The sequence below is a fragment of the Aegilops tauschii genome, chromosome 1 (genome assembly GCF_002575655.3).
Source record: "Aegilops tauschii subsp. strangulata cultivar AL8/78 chromosome 1, Aet v6.0, whole genome shotgun sequence".
Lineage (NCBI taxonomy): Eukaryota > Viridiplantae > Streptophyta > Magnoliopsida > Poales > Poaceae > Aegilops > Aegilops tauschii.
The window spans coordinates 4322125-4345218 of record NC_053035.3 but is presented as its reverse complement, the minus strand read 5'-3'; the positions used below and the strand labels follow the sequence as shown (position 1 = coordinate 4345218).

Sequence of the window (23094 nt, the reverse complement as noted above, 5' to 3'; positions counted from 1 at the left end):
ATAAAGTCGAAATTCATATTTGTAAATTTTCCCAACAAGTAGACCACATATCACATGGGAAACTTATTTTTTTTTATTTTTTGACATTTTCGTCATTTTTTTTTGTTTTTTTAAACTAAAAAGGCAGTCCAAGGGGGTGCATTCGGTGAAATTACTAGTTAAAAACTAGTAATGGCGCACCACACCCACGGTGCGCCATTACTAACTTTGAAAAAAATAAAATTTGTTAGTAATGGTGCACCGACGGTGTGGTGCGCCATTACTAGTTTAACTAGTAATGACGCACTATCCCTGGTGCGCCATTGCTAGTTTTCAAAAAAAATTAAAAAAATTTGTTAGTAGTGGCGCACCGTGGATGTGGTGCGCCATTAGTATTTGGAGTTTAATAGTGTACCTACACATGGTGCGCCACTGCTATATAGCAGTGGCGAGCAGTGGCGCATCACATGTGTAATGCGTCATTAATATCCATATTATCTATAGCCCTTTTAATAGTAGTGTAAGTTTGTCCGAAGTTAAACTCTTCAAAGTTTGTGTCAGCAAAAATCACTTGGTCTGCCCACATAGTCTAGACAGGACGTGGTCTAGCGCACGATCCCCACTCAATGGCGCACGTCGCCCTTATACACGGCGCCCTCGCATGCGTCTGTAACCTATTTATAGACTGTCAATACAGCAGCAGCACCCAAGGTGCCTAGCTCATTTCCTCTCTCCCGCTCACATGGTATCAGAGGTCTGTTCCGCCCTTCGTCTGTAACCTCCACCTTCCGCTGCCCAAACCCAAGCTCGCGCCAATGGCGGCCCCCTCCCTCCACCGCCCCCACCTTCCCCACCTCCTCCTCCCTGTCCTGGCTTCGCTGGCCATGGCACCTCCCCGGCGACGCCGGCACGCCCTCGGCCGTCCCTGCTCACGCCATCTGCGCTCGCCCGTGGCGGCCCACTCTTTCGGCCCGATCCCGCCGCGTCCTCCTCGGCGGTCACCAACTTCTCCCCTCTCGCCGGCATCTACATCAACCAACACGTTCCTATCACCCTCACCCTCCCCCACCCAACTTTTTTCAGTGGCGCACCCTCTTCGAGGTCATGTTTTAGAAGTATGCGGTTGTCGCCCACATCACCAGCGCGGCGCGCCCCAACGACGCCGCTTGGGTTCAGGATGATGCTCACATCCTCTCCTGGCTGTACACACGAGTGAGCTCGGAGATCTTCCGCCTCGTCCACCAGCGCGGTGCCACGGCCGCCGAGATATGGGCCGCGATCCTCTCGCTATTCATGGAGAACGCCGAGCACCAGGCCGTCTTCCTCGCCACAGAGTTTCGGCGCATCGAGCAGGGTGGCTCGTCCATCATCGACTACTTTGGCCGCCTCAAGGAGTGCGCCGACCTTCTCGCTGACCTCGGCGAGGTCGTGCAGGATCGCGAACAGGTCCTTTAACATGTTTTGCGGCCTTCACCCTCGTCTCCGGTATGCCATCCCCATACTCACGATGCAGACGTCGTTCCCCTCCTTCCTCCGCTGCCGTGCCTTCCTCCTACTTGAAGAGAGTCGCCTGACCCCCGACATCACCCACGATACGGTGCTCCAAGCCACCCGCGCTCCCCCTCCACTGATCCCCAACAACTGCACCACCGCCCGGCGCAACGGCTCCGGCGGGGGCGGCGGCTGCAACCGCGGCAAAGGCAAGGCGGTGGACACCTCCGGCGGACCGCAGCACAGCGAGGCTTCTTCATCACGCAGGCCCGCGCCGGCTCTCCCTGCCAGTACCACGCCCTGGACAGGCATGGTGCACGCCTGGCCTATGCCCTGGCGCTGGAGTGCTTGGCACGCGCCCAGGTGCGGCTGCTCCATTTGCCGGCGCTGCTACGCACTACGGCGCGCCCCACTACGTCCCGACCGGCGCCCCTCCTCCACAGTGGCATCCCGGCGCTGCACCCGCTCCAACACCATACGGCGCCCCGCCAGGACTGGCCGCACCCTCGTCCAACCCAGCCTGGGATGAGTCTGCATTGGTGCACGCCCTCAACAACATGCACGTGCAGCAGTACCAGCCGCCGCCGCCGTCCGCTGAGTGGTACCTGGACTCTGGCGCGTCCATGCACTTGGCCTCCTCCTCTGGTATGCTCTCCACCTCTCGTCCCTACACTTCTTCTGGCATTTTAGTTGGCGATGGGACCGCGCTCGCAGTTACGCACACTGGCCAAGCCACCATCCCCACCAATGCAGTCCCTCTCACCCTCAACGACATTCTCGTTTCACCTCACCTAATCAAAAACCTGATCTCTGTTAAGAAACTTGCTCGTGAAAATCCCATTAACATCGAATTTGACGACTTTGGTTGTTCTGTCAAGGAGCGAAGGACGAGCCAGGTGATCCTCCGATGTAACGACTCCGGCGACGAGCTCTACCCCGTAGCCAAGCCTGCCCAGCACCACGCATTCCTCGCTGTCACTGCCGACGTGTGGAATCAGCAGCTTGGTCATCCGGGGCCCGACTCCCTCGCCCACCTGCTCCGCTCCTCGTCCATCGCCGCTCATGGCTCGCCGTCGCCCTTGTGTCTAGCTTGCCAGTTAGAGAAGCATGTTCGCCTCCCATTTAGTGATTCAGAACATGTGTCGTACTTTCCTTTTCAACTTGTTCATTGTGATGTGTGGACTTCTCCTGTAATCAGTGTATCAAGTTATCAATATTACCTAGTTCTTCTTGATGATTACAGCCACTTCGCCTGGACATTCCCCCTATGACACAAATCTGCCGTGCTACCCACCATCAAGAACTTCCATGCGTTCGTGCAGTGTCACTTTAACGTAAAACTTACTCACCATCCAAACCGACAATGGCCGTGAGTTCGACAACCACGCCGCGCGCATTCTTCTCCTCCGAAGGCATACAACTGCGCATGTCATGCCCTTACACCTCGCCACAGAATGGGCGGGCCGAGTGCATCCTGCACACACTTAACAACATCACACGCTCCCTCCTCGTGCACGCTTCCATGGCATACAGCTCTGGGTTGAGGCCCTAAACACCACCACTTTCCTCCTCAACCGGCGCCCATGCCGTTCTCGCCACAACCACACACTCTTCTTCCTTCTCTACGGCGTGCATCCCACATACACTGCCATCCGCGTGTTTGGATGCGTCTGTTACCCTAACCTCACCTCCACCAGCGCCCACAAGCTCGCGCCCCGCTCTCACCCCTGCGTGTTCCTCGGGTATTCACCGGAGCACAAAGGCTACTGTTGCCTAAATCGCAGCACTGGCCACGTTACCATTTCACGTCATGTGGTGTTCGACGAGCACACTTTTCCCTTCGCCGCCGACGGAGTCCCCCCCCCCCCCCCCCCCCGCGTCTCGCTCTCCAACCAGCGATGACGACCACATCCCACCCTTCCCACTCAACGTTCCACGCCAACCTCGCTCCACGCGGCCGCATCCCCGCCCTGCTGCGGTTCCCGACCACCCCTCTGATCTCGCCACGACAGCGCCATCAGATAACGTTTCGGCTACCCCGGCATCGCGATCACCTGCCCCGCCTTCTCCTACCCTGGCACCGCCTACACCTGTCTCCTCCACCACAGCAGCTGCGCCCAACCCCTCCCCGCCTTCTACACCAGTTGCCCCAGCCAGTCACCCCTCGCATAGCGCCGCACCCACACACCCCATGATCACCCGTGGCAAACTAGGCAAATTTCACCCAAACCCTAAACACGCCAGCCTAGCTACCACCACCACCACAGACATCTCCCCCCTACCTAAAAGTGTGCACGCTGCGCTGCACGATCCCCACTGGCTAACTGCTATGTGATAGCCCACAAGTATAGGGGATCGCAATAGTTTTCGAGGGTAGAGTATTCAACCCAAATTTATTGATTCGACACAAGGGGAGCCAAAGAATATTCTCAAGTATTATCAGTTGAGTTGTCAATTCAACCACACCTAGAAAACTTAATATCTGCAGCAAAGTATTTAGTAGCAAAGTAGTATGGAAGTAACGGTAACGGTGGCAAAAGTAACAGTAGCAGTTTTGTAGTAATTGTAACAGTGGCAACTGTAAAGTAATTAAGCAAAGATCAATATGTGAAAAGCTCGTAGGCATTGGATCAGTGATGGAGAATTATGTTGGATGCGATTCCTCATGCAACGGTTATAACATAGGGTGACACAAAACTAGCTCCAGTTCATCAATGTAATGTAGGCATGTATTCGGAATATAGTCATACGTGCTTATGGAAAAGGACTTGCATGACATCTTTTGCCCTACCCTCCCGTGGTAGCGGGGTCCTATTGGAAACTAAGGGATATTAAGGCCTTCTTTTAATAGAGTACCGGACGAAAGCATTAACACTTAGTGAATACATGAACTCCTCAAACTACGGTCATCACCGGTAAGTATCCCGATTATTGTCACTTCGGGGTTAACGGATCATAACACATAATAGGTGACTATAACTTGCAAGATAGGATCAAGAACTCACATATATTCATTAAAACATAACATGTTCAGATATGAAATCATGGCACTCGGGCCCTAGTGACAAGCATTAGGCATAGCAAAGTCATAGCAACATCAATCTCAGAACATAATGGATACTAGAGATCAAACCCTAACAAAACTAACTCGATTACATGGTAAATCTCATCCAACCCATCACCGTCCAGCAAGCCTACGATGGAATTACTCACGCACGGCGGTGAGCATCATGAAATTGGTGATGGAGGAAGGTTGATGATGACGATGGCGACGGATCCCCCTCTCCGGAGCCCCGAACGGACCGATCAGCCCTCCCGAGAGAGATTAAGGCTTGGCGGCGGCTCCGTATCGTAAAACGCGATGAATCCTTCTCTCTGCGTTTTTTCTCCCCAAACGTGAATATATGTAGTTGGAGTTGAGGTCGGTGGAGCACCAGGGGGCCCACGAGGCAGGGGCGCGCCCAGGGGGTAGGCGCGCCCCCACCCTCGTGGATAGGGTGTGGGCCCCCTGGCCTTGATTCTTTTTTCAGTATTTTTTATATATTCCAAAAATTCTTCGTGAAGTTTCAGGTCATTCCGTGAACTTTTATTTCTGCACAAAAATAACATCATGGCAATTCTGCTGAAAACAGCGTCAGTCTGGGTTAGTTCAATTCAAATCATGCAAGTTGGAGTCCAAAACAAGGGCAAAAGTGTTTGGAAACGTAGATACGATGGAGACGTATCAACTCCCCCAAGCTTAAACCTTTGCTTGTCCTCAAGCAATTTTGTTGATAAACTGAAAGTGATAAAGAAAAACTTTTACAAACTCTCTTTGCTCTTGTTGTTGTAAATATGTAAAGCCAGCAGTCAAGTTTTCAGCAAAGATTATGAACTAACCATATTCACAATAACATTTAGGTCTCATGTTTACTCATATCAATGGCATAATCAACTAGCGAGCAATAATAATAAATCTCGAATGACAACACTTTCTCAAAACATAAATGCAGAGCACCTCTGAAGATCAAGGACTGACTAAACATTGTAATTCATGGTAAAAGAGATCCAGTCATAGTCATACTCAATATAAACTAATAATAATGCATGCAAATGACAGTGGTGCTCTCCAACTGGTGCTTTTTAACAAGAGGATGATGACTCAACATAAAAGTAAATAGATAGGCCCTTCGCAGAGGGAAGCAGAGATTTGTAGAGGTGCCAGAGCTCGATTTTAAAACAGAGATGAATAATATTTTGAGTGGCATACTTTCATTGTCAACATAACAACCGAGAGATCTCGATATCTTCCATGCTACACACATTATAGGCGGTTCCCAAACAGAATGGTAAAGTTTATACTCCCCCACCACCAATAATCATCAATCCATGGCTGGCCCGAAACAACGGATGCCTCCAACTAGCAACAGTCCTGGGGGAGTTTTGTTTGCAATTATTTTGATTTGATTTGAGCATGGGACTGGGCATCCCGGTGACAAGCCATTTTCTCGTGAATGAGGAGCGGAGTCCACTCCTCTTGAGAATAACCCTCCTAGCATGGAAGATATAGACAGCCCTAGTTGATACATGAGCTATTCGAGCATACAAAACAGAATTTCATTTGAAAGTTTAGAGTTTGGCACATACTCCCTCCGTTCCAAAATAGATGACCCAACTTTATACTAACTTTAGTACAAAGTTGGGTCATCTATTTTGGAACGGAGGGAGTACAAATTTACTTGGAACGGCAGGTAGATACCGCATATAGGAAGGTATAGTGGACTCATATGGAATAACTTTGGGGTCTATGAAAGTGGATGCACATGCAGTATTCCAGCTTAGTACAAGTGAAGGCCAGAAAAAGATTGGGAAGCGACCAACTAGAGAGCGACAACAGTCATGAACATGCATTAAAATTAATAAACATTGAGTGCAAGCATGAGTAGGATATAATCCACCATGAACATAAATATCGTGGAGGCTATGTTGATTTTGTTTCAACTACATGTGTGAACATGTGCCAAGTCAAGTCACTCGAATCATTCAAAGGAGGATACCACCCTATCATACCACATCAACCATTTTAATAGCATGTTGGCACGCAAGATAAACCATTATAAACTCCTAGCAAATTAAGCATGGCATGAGCAACTATAATCTCTAATTGTCATTGCAAACATGTTTCATTCATAATAGGCTGAATCAGGAACGATGAACTAGTCATATTTACAAAAACAAGAGAGGTCGAGTTCATACCAGCTTCTCTCATCTCAATCAGTCCATCATACATCGTCATTATTGCCTTTCACTTGCACGACCGAATGGTGTGAATAATAATAATAGTGCACGTGCAATTGGACTAAGCTGGAATCTGCAAGCATTTAATACAAAGAAGAAGACAAGGTAATATGGGCTCTTTGTTAAATCAACAATAATGCATATAAGAGCCACTTAACATTTTCATTATGGTCTTTTCCTCTCGACCCCCAAAGAAAAGAAAAGGAATAAAACTATTTACACGAGAAAGCTCTCAACAAGCAAAAGAAGAACAAGAAATCTTTTTGGGTTTTCTTTTTAATTATTACTACTATAGGCACGGAAAGTAAATTAGCTAAAAGCTACAACTATTTTTTTCTTAAGGTTTTTCAAACACACAAGAAGAAAGCGAGAAAAGGGAATAAACTAGCATGGATAGTACAATGAAAAAGTATGAGCACCGACAACTAGAATGAGTGTGTGAACATGAATGTAATGTCGATGAGAAATACGTACTTCCCCAAGCTTAGACTTTTGGCCTAAGTTGGTCTATGTCCATGGATCAAAGTTGTAGCTGGGGTCGTACTGAGATGCAGCAACTATTGCCTCATGAGCTGCAGCTTGGAGGCGAGCTTCCTCTGTCCTCCTCTCATACTCGTTCGCCTCTTCCCTGGTTATAATATATCTCCTTTTTGCTTGAAAGTCAAAGAAACCAGGAGCAGGGAGAGCAACATGGACAGTGCGACGTCTGTCAAAGATTAGTCAGTACCGAAGAGATTGTTCATTCCTCTCAATAAACTGATGGCAAACCATAGCATTAAAATCTAGATAAGCGGGAGGCAATTCCATATCATTTTCATGTATGGGTATCTCAAGAAAATTAGCTAAACGGGTTGCATAAATTCCACCAAACAAATCTCCACTTAAACTATTAAGATGCAACCTTCGTGCAACGATGGCCCCCAACTTATATTGTTTATCTCCTAATACAGCACTCTTGAGAACACTAAGATCGGGAACACACATTTGACATGCCTCGTCCTTGCCGTTAATGCATCTACCTATAAAGAGAGCAAAATAATGTATAGTAAGAAAATGAATTCTCCCTATGGTAGCTTGTGTTATTTCTCTAGATTCCCCCACAGTGATACTAACAAGAAAATCCTTAAACTTAGATTGGCGAGGATCACTAGCACTACGCCATTGTGGGAGTTTACAAGCAGTATTAAAATCTTCTAAGTCCATGGTGTAGGATTTTCTGCTGCTCTGAAAGCCCCATCAACGTTGACCTTCAGTGTGTCACCCACAGGCTGCGCATCTTTCAGTACCACATAGCTGAATCGATTCCCTAGCCCAGTGTCTGATGTTTGATTCGAGCTCCTCCGCTGGCCTCATCCTCTCTCCCTTGTTAATTTTATTTCTGTGATCCCACTATCGCCATAGCATGCAAGTCACCAGCACATGCTTATCCTCTGGCAAGGCAACGATTGCGTGCACGAACTCCTTAGAATCTCTGCAAGTAGCCAGCCGTTCACGCAGCCCTTCCATTTGAAGGCAACGCTAGAGCTTCTTGGCTTGTTTGCAATGAACAAACAGGTGTGCATCGTCCTCACCAAGTCAACTGCAGCACACACAAGTGGGCTCACAATCGATTCCTCTCCTTTTCAAGGTAAGTTTGAGTGGCAAGCTGTTATGGGCTAGTCTCCAGAGGAACTGCTGGATTTTTGGTTGACAAGGAATCTCCCAAATCCGCCTCCAGGGAAAATCTTCTCCAGCTGCTCCTGATGATGAGGGAAGGCTTGCATCCTGTTGGAATTTGCTAGTGGGCTTTTGGTTCAAAGCCCAACTAAAATTCTGAAATTCTCTTGGCCTATTCATGCACACATGTGAGTGGAGTGAGTGAGGCTAAAGTTTAGTTCCACCTCATAAGTTGAGAGAGAGTTGCACCTTTTTATAAGGTGAGCTCTTCTACCACTTGTATGAGCATGAGAAGAGGAGACCTACACGCGCGCTCCTCCTCCTTGCTCGCCTCGTCACGACGTGCCGCGCCGCAGGTTGCGGAATTGACCCGAGCCGAGGACAGAGCTATGCACGTTGTTCATATTTTTGCTGCACGGGAAAAATTAATTACTGAACCGTTTTCGATTCTTTTGGATCGTGACGACCCGGACATGGGGTTTACTCCCACGACCTACCCAGCCCGCACTATATAGTCTTCTCCATCCCTCCTTTCGGCGTGCGCCGAGAGAAGGGACAGCAGGCCTCCGGAACCCCGCCTCTCGTGATCCTGTACGGGAGAGGGGCGATCAGGTTTTTGGGGAACGCACTCGCGCGACTGCTGGCAGCGACGACTTCGCGAACGACGACTTCTTCCCTGACCTCGGCAACCTCATCCTCGACGACATGGGTGACAACGTCAACACCGGCGGTGCTGCTCCCACTGCACCGTATGTGATTCTATCCTTCCTGTTCGAGATCGTGGTAGAATTCATGTTTCTAGTATGTGCCCTAGATATGATTTGTTCATCTGCTATGCTAGTTCGCATGATTAGTTTAATATCTGCTACTGTAGTCATGATTTATCTTCTATTTATTCGGATTAAATCTCATAGTAACTTGCTCATATTTCCAACACATCCCGTCCCCTGACATATAACTTATATGCAGATTTCACTAAGAATTTCCCCTTGCTGTCAGAATCACCTTAACATCCTCCTCAACAAATATGCTTCTAACAAGGGGTTCATCCCAGCCTCCCGTCTCTGGGTCAATGACCTCGCACACCCCAGTTTTTAGAAAGGAGGCGCTTGCTCGGCCTTAGAATGAGGCCCTTATGAGTCCGACAAGCCCGCCAAGCGGCCAAGTCCAAGTACCGACCACAAATCTCACGAGCTAACACGTGCCACAGCTAGGATAAGGCTAGGAAAAGGGATACAAGCCCGTAGGCAGATACATAGCGGCGCAGCGCTAGAGCAATAAAAGTGACCGACGATGGCTCTCGAGGTAGCAAGTGCTCCATGAAGGCGCCGGTCTTGGTTCCCTATGATGTGCGTCGAAGCTCAGTGCACCTTGCCCGCACCCTTCTGACGAGATCCTCCACGAGTCCTCTATCCCGACGCTTTGCCAGCAGCTTCCATAACTGCAGGAAAGACACCATTTTGTATAACATATCGACAGGATGTCTGATAAAAACTCCCTCTATGAGCGCTTTATTTCGAGTAGTCCACAGGGACCATGCTAAGGCCCCAAATCCTAGCCATGTCATCCTCTTATCACTCCCAGACGTCATGGCCGCAAGCCGGTAAAATTCTGTGAACCCACTTGGGTTCCTCGTGGACCCCGTTGCTGAGGGAACCGCACTCCACATAACTCTAGCCATAATGCATCGGAACATGACGTGATCCCGATCGTCGATGTCGCCACACCACACACATCTGCCATCTCCCGGGCCTTGTCGCTTTTGGACCTGATCCCCGCTTGCAATTCTGTTACGGGCGACTTGCCATAGGAAGATCTTGATTTTGGATGGCAATCTCGCACCCCACAACCCTGACAAGTCGCATGGGGTCGCATGTTTGAAAATCTCCTTGTACAATGAGCCTGTGGAGAATTGTCCGGACGACTCAAGTCTCCAAACAACCTCATCCTTTTCATGGCTCAGTCTATACCCTCTCAGCTTATCTCGTAACTCATCCCACTCAGAATTTTCTGCAACCCCTAAAGGGCGCCGGAAGCGCGGAGACCACTGTCCCTGCCGCCAACACTCAGCCAGTTTGGCATTCTGATTTTCGGGAATCGCAAATAAAGCCGGAAACCAATCCCGAAGACTCCTCTACTCGCACCAAATGTCCAACCAGAAGCACGCTGCCTTGCCATTACACACATAAAACCGAGTCCCTAACCTGAGAAGAGGCTGAACTTTCCTAACATCCCTCGCGAATTGCGACATTTTGACATTCCTCCTAAATTCCACCCCTCCTTCCTCCAAGTATTTCCGCCTGAATATATCTAACCAAAGGCCCCCTTGGCAGGTTAGGATTTTCCACGCCCACTTAGTCATGAGACACCAGTTCATTATTTTGGAATTAATCACCCCAAGCCCACCTTTCTCCTTAGGCTCGCAAATATTTTCCCAACTTACCATATGGTACTTCTGTTTCCCATTCTCTTCTGCCCAGAAAAAGCGGGATCGAATCTTATCTAGTTTCGCATGGATCCCATCGTGGAGGTAAAAACCCATAACAAACATGGGAATGTTTGTTAGGCAATCGTTTATTAGAACCAAGCGCCCCCAGAAGCTAGGAACTTTCCTTGCCATGGCTCCACTCTTGCCGCTGTTTTGTCTACTACCGGTTGTAATTCCCCCATGGTTAATGCTCTTGCGAATACGGGCATACCCAGATATTTCAACGGAATGGATCGCAATTCACAATTCATCATGTGGGATGCCCGAAGTTGTGACTCGAGATCTCCCACTAGTAGAAAACGGAGCTTTATTACCGGTTCGTAAGGGCCTTTAGTGCCGACACTAAAGGGTGGAGACTAAAGCCCCCCCCCCTTTAGTACCGGTTCGGCACGAACCGCCACTAAAGGCCCACCACGTGGCGTGAGCTCGCGCCGTGGTATGGGGGACCTTTAGTATCGGTTGGTGTTATCAACCGGCACTAAAGGTTTTTTTTTGATTTTTTTTGAAAATTTTGGAAAAACATTTTGATTTTTTTTCGATTTTTAATTTTCTGAATTATTTGATGATTTATTCTCTAATCGCCCTTCTTAACTGCTCAAGTGTGGATCACTCATTCCAAATAATCTAACTTCCCGGCCGGTCACCCATCCTCTCACTCCCCCAGCCTGAGCACGCTTAACTTCAGAGTTCTATTCCCCCTACTTTCCAAGTTTGCACTTGTTGTTTTCCTGACAAATGTAAGCTGTCAATCCTATTAACCTTCAACAGTTTAGCTTGAGCATTAGGTCACACGTTTCATCGTTTGAGTTTGAACCTATCATTCTAAAAAACAGTAATTATTTAGTAACAATAATATTTCTTGAATAAGTTTGACCATAGTTTGACCAGATTTGATCAAAATTAAAAAAATTGAAATAATTATTTAGTAACACTAATATTCTTGAATAATTATGTAGTAACATTAATACTTCTTGAATAAGTAGTTCGACCATAGTTTGACCAGATTGAACCAAAATAAAAAAAACTGAAATTTGAGCATACCTTTTTTTCCTTTTGGAATTTGAGGATTCTAAAAAATTGCAAATAGGCCGTATGTGGTCAAAATCGGATGCGGATTTTTGTGCTGAACATTTTGATATATTATACTTTTTTTTCTGACATGGTATGCAAAAGTTATAGCCGTTTTACTTTTTCATAACACTTTTTTTGCAAAACATGTCCAAATTTAAGTTTTTTTATTTTCCTAACTAGTAGATGTAGTAATATAACCACATCTCGAAGAATTTTATTTTTTGAATTTTTTATCATTTTCTTTTGTTTTTTTAAAACTGAAATGGCGATACACGGGGGGGGGGGGATAGAGTTTGAAAATTGCCCTATAGTCCCGGTTTGTGTCTCCAACCGGGACTATAGGTCAGACCCCTTTAGTCCTGGTTCGTGGCATGAACTGGTACGAAAGGTTAGCCCTTTAGTACCGGTTTGTGGCACGAACCGGGACTAGAGGGGATCGTGGGGCCCCGGCCTGACGCCAGCCTGCCACCACCGCTTTAGTACCGGTTCGTGGCACGAACCGGTACTAAAGGTTGAACACGAACCGGCATTAATGCATAGCCGTTCGAACCGGGACTAAGTACCATTAGTATCGGGCCAAAATTGAACCGGGACTAATGTGTCTCGCATTAGGTCCTTTTTCTACTAGTGTCCCCCTGTTACTATCGCCTCACTTTTCTCAAAGTTGATTTTGAAGCCTGACATCTCCTCGAAACACATCAAGATAAATTTGAGATTCACTATCTCCCTCTCTGAATTCTTGATGAATATTAACGTGTCATCCGCGTATTGGAGATGTGTTATCCCTCCCGGAATTATTCTTGCTGCCACCCCAGAAATATGGCCCGCTGACTTGGCATGGTCCAGAATGGATGCCAACGCGTCTGCCAGAATGTTAAATAGAAGTGGTGAGATCGGGTCACCCTACCATACCCCTCGCTTGTTCCTAAAGAATGGCCCTATCTCCCCATTGAGATTGACAGCCGTCTGACCCCCTTGAATCAATTGCCGCATCCAACTAATCCACAGGGGGTCGAAACCCTTCGCTCTCATTAGCTCCTCTAAAAATTCCCATCTTACTCTATCATATGCCTTCTCAAAGTCGAGCTTAAGGATGAACACCTCTTCCTTAGTAGCCTTGATTTCATGAAGGACCTCATGCAATACCGCGATTCCGTCTAAAATGCTCCTCCCTCGGATGAAAGCAGTTTGATTTTTGTCAATGATTTTGTTAGCCACGGGAGACAGGCGAGTCGCAAACCCCTTCGCAAGAAGCCGAAAACTCACATTGATTAGGGTGATCGGCTGGAATTGGCGAATGTTGGAGATATGCCCTAGAGGCAATCATGTATGATGGTATTTCTTATGTTTATGAATAAATATAGTTCTTGGACATTATCAATCATGTGTATCAGCAAGTACGTGACTTGTTTGTGGGACTATGCATTGTATGATGACTGTCCTAAAAGGTCCCTAGTCGAAAGGGCTGTGTGGACGCGCAGCCAACTAGACTAGCATATGACACGGTCGATGGCTTGGTCTCACTAGCCATGGAGCATTGGATGCTAACCGGATAATATGGACTTGGAAGGATCTGGTCGGATTCGACGTAGTCGGATCCGAGTCGAGATAAGGTCCGAGTCGGACAGACCCAACTATGAGACACAACGATATGTCATCTGTGAGTCTCTAGTACAACATACGTTCTATGTCCTAAGACCTGAGCTGACGCATGTACTCGGGATGGTGACAGACCTGCTTTGGGCCGACCAAACGCTACTCCATGACTGGGTAGTTACAAAGGTAGGTTTCGGGCTTGTCCAGACCCATGCTGCGAGACATGGTCGAGCAAGATGGGATTTGCCCCTCCGACTAGGAGAGATATACTCTGGGCCCCTCGTGTGATCCGACCAGGATAAGCATGGCCATGCGACGAGGATTATGAGATAATCCGGTTTGTGGTCGGCATCATTGGAACGAGAAAGAGGTCGGGCTAACACAAGGATGACAGACTCGCCTTGAGCCCGACAACATATATCGTGTGGCAAAAGGAATGGAAGTGTGATGTACAGGTTCGCTAACCAGCTTCATAGTCTGCTTGGTGTTCGGCATGCCTTGCTAGAGGCCGCTACCAACTGTGCAGTTCGGAGGTAATCCGAACTACGACCAAGCCGGCTTGAACCTAAGGGGTCGCGCGCTTAAGGGAAGGAACCTACGAGGTCGGATCCGAGGACACTGGTCGAATGTGATCCGAGCTGTATTCGGATTGTGGCTGAGTAGACTTATGGGCTTTAGGGTCTGTGCGAGGCCCAAGTGTTGAGCCCACGACGGACGCCTATATAAAGTGGGGTGCGGCACACTCATGCGGTTGATCGCTTCAGCGCTATCACTAGGGTTTGCATGTGTTGCGAATAGACACCTCCACTCGCCACCGGTTGTGTGATCGGACCTAGCAGTCCGCCGCACGACGTTCCTCCTGCACGCGCGGATACCGTTAGAGGCGGTACACTTGCGCCGCTCCGGCGAACCTGTACATGGAAACCGACGACGGGCTGCTCGAGGGAGATCAGACGAGGAGGAGACGATTCACGCGGACGCGCTGCCCCAACTCTTCTTCCGCTGCACGACACTGCGCGTCTAGTGGTAACGAACTGTGATCCATCTCCCGTAGCATGTTCTTGGCTGTTCTGCGCGTAGGAAATTTTAATTTGGAGTCGACGCACCCTACCGTAGAACCCAACAGCGAATATTGTCCGCGCCCTGGACTTTTGGCAAAAGGGCCAACACCCCATAATTTAGCCGCTTCACATCGATCAAACCACGAGTGAAATCATGAACTATTTGGAAGAATTGGGGTCCCACCAAGTTCCAAAACATTTTATAGAACGTCACCGGAAAACCATCCGGTCCTGGAGCCGTCACCCTTCATTGCTTTTAAATTCTCCGTTATTTCAATTAACAAAAAGGGACAGATTAAGTCCAAGTTTTCTTGCCTGGACACCCTCCCCTCGGGGCCCCACATGTTGGGTCCTATGGTAGCTGCGCCACCAGATGTGGACCCCAGCAACTGCCTATAGATCCCATCCACATGTGCCCTAAGCTCATCCTCTCCAACGAACACTCTGTCTCCCTCTCGCAGGCACCGAATCGTACACCTCCTACGGCGCCCATTGGCGATCGCATGAAAGTAGTCTGTACTGGCATCGCCTTTAAGAATCCACCTTTGTTGCCCTCTCTGCTTCCAATACATCTCTTCGCAGGTTAAGATAAAAATCATTTCATCCTCGACCGCATATCTCCTAGCCCACTCATCCGCCGAAAGCCCGGCCCCATCTTCCCTAGCGTCGAGCAATTTTATTTCCGCCAGCAAAGAATCTTTGCGGGAACGCAACTGGCTACCCACGTTAGCCCCCATCCCCGAAGGTGGTGCCTAGTCCACCTGATACAGTGTTGCCATTCATCTAACGAGTCGCACAGCGACCCATATCTGTGCGGTCGGTTCACCTTCGCCTCTCCCATGGACTAATTTGCAATTTTTTAAATTTCTAAGGGACTAATTTGCAATTTCTTAAATTTCCAGGGTTGCCTTGTATTTTTGTTTGCCAATTAATAGATTTGAGGGTATCTTCGAAAACAAATTCTTTCTGCAAAGTAGGTAGATAATGTATAACTAAAACTGCCGCTCTGGTAGAAGTTTTGACAATTTATCCATGCAACAACCGGGAGTTCCAACTTATCCACGCGGCAAGGTGTGAGAGAGAGAGAGAGGAGAGGAAACGACCACCGCCTGATTTCGATCAAACGAACCAGTACGATAATTCGTCTCAGCTCCATCTTCTCCATTTTGTCAGCAACCGAGTGAGGAGATTGCAACCACACGATCTAAACCGGACGACATCCAAGTCGTTTAGTAATGTTGCAAAAAACCATGTTTCTTTTTTGAGCAAATGCAAAAAAAGAATGTGGTTTGGCTTTTCCCCTTTCATGCACCTTTAATTATTTTGTTTCTTCTTTACAATACGTCATTTTTGTACTTCCAGAATTTGTTGATAGGTAAAGCTTGTGTTCTTATCTGCTTAGGTTACTTGTTAGATAAACTGGGATTTGCTCATATGGAAAGCTAGCAAGTTCTTGAAGTGGACAGCACAAAGGTGGGAATGGTATTGTTGCTCCATGCTTCGAAATTGCCTTTGCCGAGCGCGAGAGCTATATCGCAAATGATATATGTCGTTATTTGCGAGCATTATGACGTCAATCGCCTGCAGGCGCGTCCAGCGGCCCAGCCCATTGAGTGGAAGTATTCCCAATGGTTTTGAGAAGTTTTTTTTCTTCTTTGTGTTCTTTACCCGATTCTTGTGAACGAATTTCTATTTCTTCATTTTCTTTTTCTACTCTGGTCTCTTTTTATTTTTTGTTTTCCTTTCATCCCTTTTAATTTTTCTTTTGAAATACGTGACTTTTAAAAAAAAATTTACTAGTTCTTTTTGTTTTCCTTCCAGTTTTTTCACCTTTTCTGTTTTTTTTAATATTTTATTTTCTTCTCTTCAATGTTTTTCTAATTCCAAAGTTGCAATAAATTTTCGAAATTTTCAAAGTGTTCCACATTTTGAGAAAATATTCACGTTTTAAAGAAAAAGTTCATGTTTTAAAAGTAATTTTTTTATCAAAATATCTGAATTTTGAAAAAAAAAACAAGTTAATGTAATTTTCATAAAACGATAACAGTTTAAAAAAATGTTAGACATGTTGAAAATTGTTAGCAGTTTTAAGAAAAAAATCACCGTATAACATAAAATGATCACTGCATAATTAAAAATTGTTGACCATTTATAAAAAAATTCATTGTACACAAATAAAATGTTCATCATATATTACATAATTTTACAGTGTGTTTTTCGCAAAATGGTTCACCATATGTTAAAAATCGTTTATTTCATGTAAATAAAATGTTCGTCAGATTGCTAATTAATTTTTCACTGTATATTTTTCAAAAAGAATTGAAAAATTGTTCATTTTTTCAAAACTTAATGATAATTTCGAATTTGTGAACACATTTTTGAATTCACATTGGTTTTGTTCAGGATTGCATAAAATGTTGGTTAACATTTGTTCATGTTGCAAAAATATTCACTTTTGAAAATATATTCATATTTTTTTTAAAGTTCTACTTAAAAAAACAGAATTTTTAATTCGGAAACATTAGAAAATAAATTGGGACAAAAAAAAAACCCACCCACGCTAGATCGCTGGCTCGCTGGTGCCACAGCGCTCGCTCTAAGGTCACACCCATTTAGAGATGGGCCGCGCTGGACGCGCGCTAGCAGTGCCCGAGCTATATGTCGCCAGCGCAAGACCTAACGCAGCAGATGAGCAGTAGGTTGAGTCGGCCCAATTAACACGTACACGTGCGGTATTGTGTAGTTTCTACAGCGTTTCGTTGAACCTTCCATGCACTTTATTCTTCTGTCTTTTTTAAGTTTTCCTTTGCAGGTGTTGTATTACTTTTTTTCTTTTTGGTTCGTTTTTTCAATTTACTTTTTCCTTTTCTTTGTTCAAATACATGTTCATGTTTTGTTAGTACATGTTCTACTTTTTTATACACTCTGATTTTTTAAAATGCATAATGAACATTTTTAAAAATACGTGCTTGAACATGTTTATGAATACATGCTAACCATTTTTCAAGTACATGTTTAATACCCCTCTGTTCCTAAATATAAGGTGTACTAGTTTAAAAAAAATGCAAATGTAGTCTGCGTTTGACCAACATTATAACAAAATATATAAAGATTTACAGTAATAAATATACAAAATACAAAAATATATTTCATGATGAATATAGTGATAATGATCTGGTATTCTAGATCTTATTATTTTTTGTCTATGAAATTGGTCAAAGTTGGAGTAGTTTGACTTTCTAAAAAAATGATACAACTTATGTCTAGGAACAGAGGGAGTATTTTTAATAGATGTGGAATATTTGTTGGATACACCTTGACAATTTTTAAATACATAATTAATATTTGTTAAATACACATTGAATATTTTTTGTATACGCGTTGTAAATTTTCCATATACATGCGAACATGTTTTTAATACATGTTGAGCTTGGACAAACTTGTTTTCAAAATTTAGTGCATTTTTGGAATATAAGCGTAAGTAAAAAAAAAGCCTCACACTGGGGAAAAGAAGAAAGCCTGTAATGGGCATCGGGGCCGTCGCTGCCAAGTTGCGCCGCCGAGAAGCCGCGCGTTCCGTCCCCGCCGGCGAGCGACTGTTAGAATTGTGTCGAATATTTTGTACAAGGTAGGTTACACTTGGACTCTGAGTAGTATTGTGTTTAGATAGGATATGGAGTCGTGTCCTAGTAGGACACTTGTATCCTAGGCCTCTCATATATAGCAAGGATAGACACACGATGTAACCTATGCCAACTTAATAGCACGGGCATGCGGGGGAGCCGGCGGCGTGTGCTGGCGCCCGGGCGGCCGGGGTGCGGTATTGTAGCGGTGTCATGGGGAGGAGCGCCCGTAGTCATGCCCCGGGGATGTAGCCATGATGGTGAACCTCGTTAACAAATCTCGGTGTCATGCTCGTGTGATTGCTTGGTCCTCGGTAGATCAACTATATGCCTCGGATTTATTCTAACAAGTGATATCATGAGCTAGGTTGTTCGAAGGCTATGGATTGTTGATTTAGAGAAAGATAAGTCTGAGATGCAGCAGGTTGGCGTGGTTCTCAGCATGATCGGAGAAAGCGGATCAGAAGAGTTACGTGGCGATCTTAGCATGTTGCAGCGATCAGTGGAATTCTGTGATGGCGGCAGTGTGAGACGTGCGGCGGCGATCGGATCGATCGGGCGAGCGTACAGGAGCACGTGCGTGAAGCAACCGCAGCGGCGCATCCCACGGGCAGGCGGAAAAGAGGTCGGTCTAAGCGATCGATGGGCGTTAGCTGCGGAAGTCTAGCGGCGTGGGCCGCTGCACAGGTGGAAGGCGGGCGAACCGAAGCCAACGCGGCTTGTGGGCATGCTTAGGACGTGCGAAGCTGGCCCTGTTGGCTGGTTTTGTGCGTGCTTGATTGGCTAGGCCTGGTGTAGCTGCGAGGTGGAGGCGTGATGCTGCCTGAACGTGATTGGGTAGGCCAGTGCTGATACAGTGTGCAACACAGGAGACGTGAGATTTGTTTTGGACAAAAAGGGGACCTAGTCTCCAACGACATGGAAAGAGGCATCAGCAGATCAAATCGAGCGAAGGAAAAATCCATTGATACGCATCCATCGAGAAGGCTGAGGTGAGGCGAAGCAAGTTGCACTAGCGTCATGGGTTGTGCCTGGGAGTTACTACACGTGAGCACAAGAAGGATTTTTGGTAGGAATTTGCTACTAGTACATCTTGTGTACTTGAGCATGTGTTGAAAGCTCGGTTTTCTTTTTCAAAGTGTCTGTTGTACGAAGAACCTTGAAGGCGTTGCAGGAAGTCATGTCAGCTGAGATGGAATTATCCTGTGACGGATGGAAATTTCGTGGAAGACGATTTGGGAGCCTTGAGCGTGTCATACAGTCGAACGAGTTTGGCTGGGTTGGACTGGGCAGTCTGACGGGATCGACGTAAGTTGGTTGGTACAGAAGACGGTGGTGGAATCGGCGACGACGACATAGGGGCGTGATGCTGATGTTGACCGACTTCTGGGCGTGGAAACACGTAGCGCAGGCTCCGAGGGCTTGTGTGGCTTCGACAAGACTATGGCTTGGGGTTGATTCAAGACAGTGCACATGACAGCTTGAAGTCGACGGGGCGCAAGGGTGGACTAATCATCTACCATGGAGTCATGTTGAAGGTGGAGCTGGATTGAGGGGCTACGGTGTAAGGGTTCAGAGAATCGAAGCCTATTCAGCGGGATGGAAAAGCGAGGGACACGTAGTTTGGACTGGAGCCCAGTGGTGTGATGGAAGCGTGAAACTCATCATCGGCCGGTGATGATCGATGCTACTCTGCAGTGGAGGTTGAGTGGTGTGGGTTCGCGACCCTTGAGACTCGACCAGGACAGCGGAGGCTCAACGCGGTAATAGCGGCGAGGCGTGCGGTATGCATGGGACATGGAGACGGGCCAGGGCTCTGGTGGTCATACATGTGGTGAGATAACTACGAATTTCACTCGGGATGACTACAAGCAATGGTGAAATTCCTTCAAGTTTCAGACAGGCGGTCAAGGAGGAGCGGTGATATTGAGTTTAGCTAACTCTTATATGTGACACCCAATATGTGAGTTGTTCACTTTCACGCAGGTCAGTGACTAGTGTATGATGGCGTTGGACTGATACTCTGAAAGTTGAGAGCATAAATTAGAGTAACAAGGAAGTTAATTTTGCTCGAGTGTTGACTATGGTCAAGAAAAGAAGGGACTACAAGTTGCAGGTGGAGTCATATGGAGTCTCTGGAGTAGCAGCGGTACTCATGGGATAAGCTCAAGTCCAATATACATGGAAGTTTGATGCATTGACGAATTCAAGGTGGTGGAGAATATTCGCCAAGGTGGAGTTTGTTAGAGTTGTGTCGAATATTGTGTACAAGGTAGATTACAGTTGGACTCTGAGTAGTATTGTGTTTAGATAGGATATGGAGTCGTGTCCTAATAGGACACTTGTATCCTAGGCCTCTCATGTATAGCGAGGATAGACACACGATGTAACATATGCCAACATAATAGCACGGGCACGCGGGGGAGCCGGTGGCGTGTGCCGGCGCCCGGGCGGCCGGGATGCGGTATTGTAACGATGTCATGGGAAGGAGCGCCCGTAGTCATGCCCCGGGGATGTAGCCATAATGGTGAACCTCGTTAACAAATCTCGGTGTCGTGCTTGTGTAATTACTTGGTCCTCGGTAGATCAACTATGTGGCTCGGATTTATTCTAACTGCGCCCGTCGGCAACGCCACCGACAACGTCCGCCCGCTCTTCTCTTCGCGCCAACTCCCTCAACCCCTTAGGTCAGTAGGTGCTCTCTCGTTTTACCAAATCCAACAACTTCTGTTGATTGTTGCCACGGATGAAGAAAACCGTTGATTGTTGCTGGCTTACTGCTGATTTTGGTAGTTTGAGCATCGATTTCAACGAGAAGAAGAGAGATTTCGAGGAGGGAGGCGGCTGGGGCCATAAAGATCAGCTCCGGCACACCACATATTCGATGAAATGCCCACAACGCGCTGCAGCGACGTCTTCTTCTCCTCTCTTCACGGTCGCTCGCCAGTCCACGCTGCCATCCATCAGTGTTGTCCGATAAGGTATAGCCGAATCCTGAATCTGGTTGGTGCGCTCTCATACACCTTTAGGTTTTTGCCCCCCTTCTTTACAATAATAGGTCATTTTTGTGTAGTTTCAAAACTTCCTTATAGGTAAAAGCCTGCGTTCTTATCTACTCATTAGGTTACTTGTTATAGAAACTGCTGATTTCAAACACTAGCACGTTCTTGACATGGACAAGACAGCAGTGGAAATGCTATTAGTTAAAGGATTGAAGATATAGATGTATGCAACATCCTGTTGTGTAGCAGATTCGTCATTTGCTTGCTTATTTTTCCTGTCTAGTTTTGTTTGAATTACATCTGAATCCATACCTGTTGTTATAATCCGCAGAGCATGCAAGACGAGATGATGGATCTTATGGATGTGAGCAATGAAATACAAGAAACTCTTGGTAGAAGCTACAGTGTCCCAGATGACATTGATGAGGAGGAACTTATTTGTAGTTGGCTATTCTTAGATGACTCAAACACCAGGTATTATCACCTTAAAGTTACTGAATCAAATAGTTTCCCTTACAGTGGTAACCAGCCAGGAGCCACCCATCAATTTAAATTCTGTAGCTGTATTCAATCCAGCAAACTCTTCAGTTTTTATCAGTTCTTAGGTCCATGATTTTACCTGAAACGTTTCTTTCACATTTTTGTCATAAGCCCTGTACTATTAATGTACAGACAAGACAGTTCTCTGTTTGTTGCGCTCATTTTGAATGTTGAAAAATGCAGAGCTCGATGCTTTGGAAGCTGATGGACTTCAAATCAAATTCAGTCCAATCGTACCTCTAACCAAATAAGGAAACATATCTTGATTTTGAGCTTTACTTACCTGCTGCACCAAGTGGTCATGCAGCAGTCACGGCAAACTTGCAGCAGGTAGGTATGCCAACTGCGAGACTGACTAGTTTCTGTGATGTTGATTATGGTATTGATTTCCTGAGAAAGAAATCGATGGTTTGTGTCATTTCCCATGCAATCGCTGTGCGTGAAGTTGTAAAAGGGTTTCTTTATCTCGTCACATGATCGAAATGACAGGCTAGATACCTGCGATCATTACGGAATTATTTCCTAACCTATAAATTGTGTATTTCGGGTTCACCTTCATGGCAAGTACATATATTGTTGGTGTGAACAACTGAGCTTATCCTAGCTTGATATTACCAGCAAAAACAACTCATGGGAGGACATGCCAACCACTTTAATGCCAAACATGTGCTATATGACGGATTTGATCCTGAGATTTTGGAACAAGTACCGTTGTTTGTTCCATTTACGCATCGAACACTTGATCATTGTGATCGTTCCTGCTTGGTAAGCAGGATGACATGATAACGTGTCAGTTTTGGCTTCCATTTTTTCACCTTCAGGTTCATGGGAGCAATAATAAGGAAAAGGACTACATACTTCTGCCCTACAACCCTCTGTAAGTCCTTTTACTTGGTATATATTGTGCTACTTCTCTTTTTTTATGCTCCTACTCTCCAATGTGCTTACATTCGTTTCTTCCTATTTATGCATTGTGATTGTTCCTGCTTGGTCCAAGATATTTCATCTCGATTCTCATATGGAACAAATAAAGCAGGACTACATGGTACTGCGCCAGTTTTGGATTCCATTTTTTTCAATCTTTAGGTTATGGGAGCAATAGTAGATAAAAAGAGACAAATATAGGCCGCATTTTAAGTACCCTGCAGACAACAGCCGAAAGAAAGTGTCACATGTGGATACTATGTCTACATTACAGTTTTTAACAACTATAAGCAACCCGCAAACCAAATTATATTTATGCATTGGTAGAAATGAGCAAGCAAAGAAACAGAGAAATATCAAGAACACGGGACTGGACACACTTTTTT

At 46.2% G+C, this 23094-nt stretch overlaps 1 protein-coding gene and 1 long non-coding RNA gene across 2 annotated transcripts; both read left to right on the top strand.

Annotated features, from left to right (window-relative positions):
• Positions 1-721: 721 nt before the first annotated feature.
• On the top strand, positions 722-1434 carry LOC141041794 (uncharacterized). The gene is made up of 2 exons (XM_073509080.1): positions 722-733; positions 1093-1434. The coding sequence occupies exons 1-2, from the start codon at positions 722-724 to the stop codon at positions 1432-1434; spliced, it is 354 nt and encodes a 117-aa protein (XP_073365181.1).
• Positions 1435-21446: 20012 nt separating this feature from the next.
• On the top strand, positions 21447-22444 carry LOC120966749 (uncharacterized). Its single transcript, XR_006665764.2, has 3 exons — positions 21447-21467; positions 21576-21718; positions 21968-22444. It is a non-coding gene; the product is annotated as an uncharacterized lncRNA (long non-coding RNA).
• Positions 22445-23094: the final 650 nt, after the last annotated feature.